General features: G+C 29.1%; 1 protein-coding gene across 1 annotated transcript; it reads left to right on the top strand.

Moving 5' to 3' along the window:
- The first annotated feature begins 3,881 nt into the window (after positions 1-3,881).
- LOC105763568 (dof zinc finger protein DOF5.7) lies at positions 3,882-5,308 on the top strand. Its single transcript, XM_012581809.2, has one exon. It carries the CDS (start codon positions 4,117-4,119, stop codon positions 5,125-5,127), a length of 1,011 nt encoding a protein of 336 aa, XP_012437263.1. The 5' UTR covers positions 3,882-4,116; the 3' UTR covers positions 5,128-5,308.
- The last annotated feature ends 3,800 nt before the right edge of the window (positions 5,309-9,108 follow it).

The raw sequence follows: 9,108 nt of genomic DNA, 5'->3' as shown, positions 1-9,108 counted from the left end.
AATGGTCATTACAAGGCAAGGGAATTAGAGAGTTCTGGAGGCTGCGGTACAGAGGCAGAGCTGAGTACACCACTGCGACTCTTACTTTGGTCCTTTTTCTTTCTTTTGTTTTCTCTGACTCGACCCCTACTCTACTACTCTATATTGATTAATTTTCCATTTTAATTATTTTAAATATTAATATTAAATGGATTCTTTAAAACACATAAAAAGAAACTAATAAATATACACATACCCAAATCCCACACTAAAATATCGTAACAAAGCAAATACTTCTTTACCAGTGTTACTGCCAATACTGTTGCCTGCCTGCATGCATGCTCTGCCCTTTGCTTTTTTCACTTACAATTATTAACCTCCTGTTCCTGTAGTAACTATATTTAAAAATCTATGTTATATACATATATATATTCTCTATCAGTATCCAACAGGTTTGCATTCATGCATGTCCACATCTCCATACTCCATGGACCATGCATGCATCACTCTCTTTCCCGTAAATTTTGACCTTTTTATTAATATTTCCATATTCTCCTATCAAATACATCTGAATTTCACTAGTCATTGCATTTGCATGCTCCACAAATTTATTATTGTTATTTATAGGTAAAATGAAAACTGTGTTACTGAATATAAAGAAAAAAGAAAGTATTGTGATACATGAACTTTTTTCACCTGACTTGTAACTTATTACTAGTTTCTTTTACTTATATATGCATTACTTTTGTTCATTGTCATCAATATTTCCCACGTGTATATTTATAGGACCAAAAACAATAAATTTGATGTTAAATTAATTGTACTACAAGAAGCGTTTTCGAAACTAATTTTTACCGATAAATAAATGATTAAGAGGTAAATGCAATGGCGTATTTACTGTGTGCTTCATATTTTTTCAACACCTTCCGATTGGAAATAATGTATTACTTATAGATATTAGCTACAAGAAATGATTGTATGAAACTGTGATTCCACGTCATCTTTATTCATTTTCAATAGAAAAATAACAAATCAAATTTTTCCTCCTAATAACGTAAAAGCACAATTTCATATAATTCTTTCTCTATTAGCTACAGTTGTATGTTTTATTCATTGGGGCTTTTTTTTACATCAAATGTCGTAAATTGTATCTTAAGTATTAAAAGGGAAAAAAAAACATAGTGCTTAAGACAACTTGTAGAAGAGAAAAACAAATGCCACCAAAATACTGGTTAAGATAATATTTTATCGTTCATATAAGGGAAAAGAGTACGTAAATATCGAGGTTTGATGTTATTAATTAATTATTTTTAAATAAAATATTCATTTAATAATAAATATTTTAATTCAAAATAATATGTAAATGAAAATTTTCTTCAAATTTATTCGATACAATCGGTCCATATACCGAGTTTAAAGGTTGGGGTAAATTACATTCAATATCACTAAATTATTAATAAGTCTATGTTTTGGTTCCTTAATTTCAAAAATTTACAAAATGATTATTGAACTACTTGAAAGTTTTCATTTAAAGCACTGAATTATTTGAAACTTTTTAAGTCACTGGGTTATTAAGTCTTTTCTTAAAAATAGTTCAGCTAGCAAGCTCCAATCAATAGTTTAATGATTAATATAATGGAACAATAACTATTGACGAGTAGAAAAACACACTATAGATATAAGTCAACTTGATGGCCATGGATATTGGAAAAGAAAATTGTTTAAATTTTGGTTCATAAATTTGTAGCATTCAAAGTAACTTTATGAAAAGAAAATTAAACTGTAGAATGCAAATGAAAAGATCATACAACATTAATTTAAACAATATTATGACTTAAATAAAAGTTTCAAACAATTCAATAACTTTTAAATGTAAGTTATAATGGAATAATCCTTAATTGATCAACCGGACTATAACTAAAAATACCTTGCTTGATTGCAATAAATGTTTCATTAAATGAAGGTTCTGAATTGAAATATTGAGAAGAATTAAATTGCTAATATATTAGTGCAATCATTAATTATGTTTTCTCTATTTTGGACAGTTTATCGAACCCTCAAGGAAATAGTAAACCTTGACACAATGTTAGATACAATTAAATTGTAGCTAGCGAGTACTTATATAAAAATAAAATAAAATATGTTATTTAAAACAAACAATTCGAGCTAATATAAATATAAATATAAATTATTTTTATATAAAATTATCCGCGGTAATTATAATGAGAATTTTATTTTAAAATTTCATTATAAATTTTAATTATATCTGCTCTTTTTAACACAAATCCTTAAACTACTCATAAATAAAAGGATAATGTGCTTCAGCACACTCAAACTCACGTCCTCCTGCATTGGTAACAATGCTTATGTCAATCAAGTTAAAACTCAATCCCACTGATAATGAGAATTTTTAAATGAAAATAATGAGAATTAAAATGATTTTAACCATTAGGTCCAAATAAATGGTTCTATGGAAAGCAAGATATTAGGGTTATTAAGATTATTCAATTTCCTTCAAAAAATTTATTTAAATTGGTTTCAATCAAGAAAACAAACACCTAATACACAAATCAATTAATCTTAATAACTCTAATCTATTTCTTTCTATTCTAGTTTTATTTTCTAAAAAAAGTAATTAAATATGAAAGTAAAGATTATCCAAATTATTTTCACACTAAGACTTGATTACATGCTCAAAAGAAAAAGAAGGGAAAGATTGAGTGTTGCTTGTTTTATTTTAATAAGGTAAGATAAATACAAAATCTAAGATTTAGAATAATTTATTTTATCTAATGACTAAGATAATTTATGTTCTCATTTTAAAAGTTCTCACTACAGTTGTCACCTAAAAGTATATAAATAATAGTACAATTATTATTAATAGGAACCATGAACAATAATAATACAAAGGCCTGACTTTAGTACAAATTATAAATAAATCACTATAAATTAATGCACACATGTCATATATGCAAAATAATCTTAAAAAAAGGACAAATTGACAGTAACTTCAACTCTGAAAAAAATTAAAAACAAATTAAAGATGCATCAACTTGACCAAATCACTGAAACTTGCATCCTTACCTCGCCATCATTAAATTAACCTGACCATGGACACCAATCAATCAAGAAAAAAAAATTGTCAAAAACCTTAAGAGACTTACCGCATCAGTGGTCTACAAAAGGTCACTCATTATCTCATATCTATCACCATTATTATAATTTATTATAATTTATTATAATAAACAAATTTCATATACATGCCAGCACATAACTAACAATTAAAAATAAAAAAAACTATTTTCAAAGAGAAGAGATGGGACAAAATAAAAATTACGAGAAAATATAAACAAAATAAAACCACGAAACTGTAAGTAAAATTAAAATAATAAAACTGCAATTAAAAATAGAAAAAAATAGAAAAAAGAAGTTGAAAAATCGTGATCAACAACTAATCCGAGAGTCGATATCATCGTTGACGATGTAAAATTTAATTTAAAAGTTGAGCGAATAAATTTACTTTATTAAAAGAAGAAAAAGTTTGGATTGATTCTAACTTGTATCTATTTAAGTCCAAAACCTAATTTGAAGAGACAAATCATTTAGTAGTACTACAGCTCTGGTTAGTTAACAAAATTTCCAAATATTCAGTTTTAAAATAAAAAAGAATGAAGAAAATTCTGGGTGCATATTCTGTTATTAGAAATATAGCAGTATTGTAAAAAGATAGCAGTTAAATAAATAAAAATTGAATATATCCAAAATTTGTCTGGTTTGGATCTTACAAAACGTTTTTATCTCTCTCATCTCTGCATAGCCAGAAGCAGTTTCAGATGATATGCTTGGTTTGTCCAGTTGTTATTCTAGTGAGATCTAGCCCCCCACCTTTTATTCTCTCTCTCTTCTCTCTTGTCTTTCATGTCTAACTTTATTTATTCCAATTTCCACCAGATCTAACCTCAAACTAAACCCCCTTCTTTGATGAATATCACAAGACCCCATCTCCCTCCCTCCTTCTATCTGTCTGTATCCATCCCATGCATGAACCCCATCAATTGACCATCTTTGCCTTTGCGCAAAGAAACTGAATAATAAACACCACCACCACAACAACAAACCAACCCCACTGTTTCCATTATGTCTCCTGATAATCCCAGTGTAAAACCAGCTGCTAAAGACGAAAACCAAAGCAGTGGCAACCGGAAAACGGGTTCAACAAGGGCAGCGCAGGATCAACAAGCAGCCCTCAAGTGTCCACGATGCGACTCCCCCAACACCAAATTCTGCTACTACAACAACTACAGCCTCACTCAACCTAGGCATTTTTGCAAGACCTGTAGGAGGTACTGGACTAAAGGTGGGGCTTTGCGTAACGTACCAATCGGTGGAGGTTGCCGTAAGAACAAGAAGTTAAAACCCTCTTCCAGGCTCTCTAGTGACTCAAAGGATTCCATCTCATCTTCAGAGATGGGTGGTGGGTTGAAGTTCTTTCATGGCCTCTCTCCTGCCATGGATTTTCAGCTCGGTGGTTTGTCGCTTCCTAGGCTTAATTCTTCACCACCTGCTATTTATAACCAGTTTGCTTCATTTGGAGATACTGATACTCCTCCTCCCACTAGCTTCACTCTTGATCCATCTGGTAGCTCTACTTCTTTGATGGGGTTCAACAATTATCCATTATCTTCACTTACCCCTGGCCTTAGTGGTGCAATTCTGGAGATGGGTTCGTTGAATGTTAGTAGTGGTCTTGCTTCTTCAATTGAGTCCTTAAGTTCAATAAACCAAGATTTACATTGGAAGTTGCAGCAGCAAAGATTGGCTATGCTTTTCGGTGGAGGGGGAGAGAACCAAAAGGAAAACACCATCACCACCACTGCTTGTTCAGTTCCAGTTGAGAACCAACCCCAAAGGCTACAACCCATTTTGTTCCACAATCTAGAGATATCAAAGCCTGAAATTTCATCTGTTGAGAATCCAAGAAAAGCCACCACCAATGAAAACGCCACGGAATGGTTCTTTGGGAATTCATATGCACCAGTAACTCCAACTCCAACCACTAGCAGCAATGGCAATGATAACACTACAACAAGCAACTGGAATGGGGTTCAAGCATGGAATGATTTGCATCATTACAGCACGTTGCCCTAAAAAGAGAAGGATCAAACAAAAGGTAGACCTTAAAAGGGAAAAAAAAGTAATATATTCTCCAAAAAGAAAAAAACCATGTAGCTAATTGTCTGTTTAAAATGTTTTATTGAGTACTTGAGATATATATTGATCAACATGTAAACGTATGAACAAAAAAAATAGTGTTTCTTTCTTTTTTTTCTTTCCTTCTCTTTTTCTATTATTTATTTTAATAAATTGTTGAGCATTACCATTACTCACTTTTATAAATCCTGCTGTCAATGGAAAGGCCTAAAATTTAGATGAAAGTGAAAGCAGTAGTTGGCTTCACCTCCAATATAACTATAAACTCAACCTCTCAATATAGACAATGGGTTTTGTCTTTCGGTTGGGAACTGCTTGTTTTGAACACAATCTGTTTGGGATCAGTGAGTATTTAAGGGGCAGAGATCTTTGATTTGTTTTATGTAAAGTCAGTAATTGTCATTCAATCACTCCCTAGCAGGAGACACAGTCTGAGGCTACTAAATAGTGTCATCGTATGCATATATGAATGGAACACAACGGCTGTAGGAGTCCTTCCCTTGCCTAGGTCTAGGTGCCTTTGCAGTGTTAAGGGTTTTCACAGGAGGCCATAAGGGCTGTTGGTAATAATTAGTTGAAGTGCGGTGGTGTCTGATAAAGTATTGGATGAAAAAGAAAGACTGTCCAACATTTTGAATTGAGAGAGAGAAAAAAGGCATCTAAAGCTTAGGGTTCCTTTCTTTTGTGTGAAATGTTTTTTTGTATAGCTCTCTATTTTCCTTCTTGGAGGATGAGCCCTTTCTAATTGCTACTGATGATAAGTGATTGTGTTTTCTTTTTTCCCTTCATTGCTTTTGCCCCATTTTTGTTCTCTACTTTTTCTTATTATTTTATGTGCATACACTTGTACGTACACTTAAATGTTCCAATTAATTTGATGTCTTTATTTTATAATTAACTGTTCAAAATATTTTACAATAAACAAATATTTAAATATTTTTAATTTATTTAAAATTTGATAACATTGTTTATGTGAAAATTATGAAATACTTCTATTAGGTTAATCATAAAAAATATGAACATAAAATAAATTTAATTTTACACTAACATGTTGCAAAATCAAATAGGATAATATAATATAGTATAGTAGGAAGAACCCTTAAAAGAATTCACTCTCTTCTTTTCTTTTTTCTACTCAAAATTTCAAGATCCCCTCTCAATCAAACCCCCCACCAACGGACCTTGGCCCCTTAGCGGCTAGCAATCGTTAACCACCCCCTTTAGCCGACTCATCCCTCCCCTTTCCCTCCTTTCCGCTTCCCTTTTTCCCCCGTTTCCTCCCTCCCCTTGCCCTTGCCAGCAGTTGACCAACTGAGAGATGGCCATTAGCCACCCCAACACTAGCCTCTTTCCTCGGAGTGGTGGTTCGGGTCAGACATTTACCTAGTATGACATGACCTTCAATCAATCCTTCATATTGTTTTCTATTATATGCATTACTTTTAGCTTTATGTTCCTTTGTATTGGGTTGTTTTTATTTATTTATTTATAATTTAGGTTTAGAATTTATAGTTATTTCTTTCAATAATGTTACTTTCAAATTTAAATTTGTGTCAATCTTTAGAAAAATGCAATGTACTTTATCATTGCACCAAACTCTTGTTGATTATAGCTTCTTTCTTTTATTATAAAAGTTTTACATATTAATGAAATCTCTATTTTGAACAAAAAAAGGTAAAATTTTGCTATTTGTCTCAATATTATGTGTAAATTAACAATTTAGTCCTTGTATCCTAAATTGGTCAATTTTAGTCCTTATATTTTAAATTTTAAAATTTCATTCTTGACCCAAATGGTATCATATAATTACATTAGGTCAAAGTTTAATGTTAGTACCATGCATAAGTTGTGCATTTTAGTCAATGTTCTCCAATTTAATAATTTTTAGTTCTTATATTTTTAAAATTTGAAATTTTGGTATTGATTCAAAATGGTAGCCATTAAATTCATTAACTAAATATCGTAACTTTTTTTATAAGTATTGTTGGAAATAATAAGTTAAAATGGTATCGGTATGGAATAATATGTTTGTTGCATAAGATTTAAAATTTTAAAATTCAATAAGTACAAGAATTAAATAACCAAATTAAAGTATAATGACTAAATTCACAAACTTACATAGAACATAAACACATAACCAAATCTAACAAAAAATCAAATAGGATGATATATATATATATGTATATTATTGTATTCTTGTTTTTTTTTCGCTCAATTGACATGAATTTATTAATAAGAGAAAGACGGTGATAAGTTTCAACCTCTTTCATAAACAAAGAAATTACAAAACTCCCAAAATAATCATTCAAATTGAAACACTCTCACCCTAAAACATCTAACTCCTACACAAACAAAGAGACAAAACTCAATCCTCATCTCTCAAAATAGCAAATACATAACATCATGTAAAGTATAGGTATATATATATATATATATATATATATATATAAATTTCATTTGATATCTCAATAAATTGAGTATAAATGGTAACACGTTGGCCTATTTATCTTATATCATATTTTAATATTTCTCTCAACGTCTTAATATTTTATAATGGTTGTGTGGTGTATGAGATTACCAAATATAAATATACGATATTAGCCTTAAGCCTCGCTCTTCGTAAGTTTATATGGATGTCTAGTGGCAGAGTTAAATTGTATATTTTACAATAGTAAAAATATTATTTTAAAATATTATTTTAACAGTCTATATCTTTATAATTGTAAATGATTAGATCAAATTTTATTATTTTTGAGGATCAATATGTAATTTTATTATTACTAATTTAAAATTTTATAAATTATAAAAGACCTAAATAAAAAAATCATTTTAAGGAGTCATGAATCTCTCCACCGGAGATGTCAAATAGTTTTATTTTTATCTTTATTTATCAAGTCTTGTATAGAAAAGATTTCGATCCATCGCATTTTCACGATGTATGCAATGGCTAACTTGTTATATTTATATTGCTATAAAAATTGTGGCCACGACTAATAAAAAATAAGGTGAAAATTTTATACTAAAAATTGTTAATGTAATTTAGATTTAACCTTTGTCTTTAGAATATTGTTTAGAGAATCATTTATTAAAGTTAACTTCATACAAAGAAACAATAATTTAAGTCCAATTCTTTAATTTTTAAGTTGCAGCTTACATTTATCTAAGTATGATTCTCATTACCTATGATTTCAATCAGTTAGTAAGTCATTCAAATATGCCACACAAATCAACAATGTTAGGTATAGTAATAAGATACATTACACTCTTAAAATGAGAATAAAATTTGAATATTAAAATAATATTATTGAAAAAGCAGCCCTGAATCTTAAATATAGATTGTAAAATAAACATGAAAAATATTTTAAAAATTCCATAAAAATAATTCCTCTCCTCAAAAATATTAAATCAATCACCCTACAAAACTAACTACTTAAGTCACTGAAGTAAATGTTTTAATATTGAATTTAAATAAACAATATTTTAAAATTATTTATAAAGTATAAATATTATAACAATATATTGTGTGAAATTGTATTTTAAATCTAGTTTCTAAATTAACTTTAATTATTAATTAATGAATGTAAATTGTTTATTAAATTTAAATATTGTGACTAGTAAATAACTTATTGTAATATTATTTATATTTTTGAATATCTATTTCAATCTTAATAGTGTATTTATTTTGTAAAACAGCAATAAACTTAAAAGACTTTTCTTAAAAAATCAAAATTACAATGACCTATTATGTAAAATTGTAAGTAAAATAATTGAATACAAATAAATTAGAAAGTCTTATTATGAAAATATAATTTAAATGCCTTCAAAATTATATAAAAATTAGAAAACTTATGTTACAATTTTTCCCTCTACAAATGCACAGGATGAACAGGTTAAATGGTTACTTACTTTTTGTCCCAT

This window comes from Gossypium raimondii, chromosome 12 (genome assembly GCF_025698545.1).
Source record: "Gossypium raimondii isolate GPD5lz chromosome 12, ASM2569854v1, whole genome shotgun sequence".
Classification (NCBI taxonomy): Eukaryota; Viridiplantae; Streptophyta; class Magnoliopsida; order Malvales; family Malvaceae; genus Gossypium; species Gossypium raimondii.
Note: the sequence above shows the minus strand (reverse complement) of the source record. Positions and strands in the feature narration are given on the sequence as shown.

What these genes read in the sequence shown, in the direction of transcription:
- LOC105763568 (XM_012581809.2), top strand. Translation starts at nt 4,117, where the DNA reads ATGTCTCCTGATAATCCCAGTGTAAAACCAGCTGCTAAAGACGAAAAC.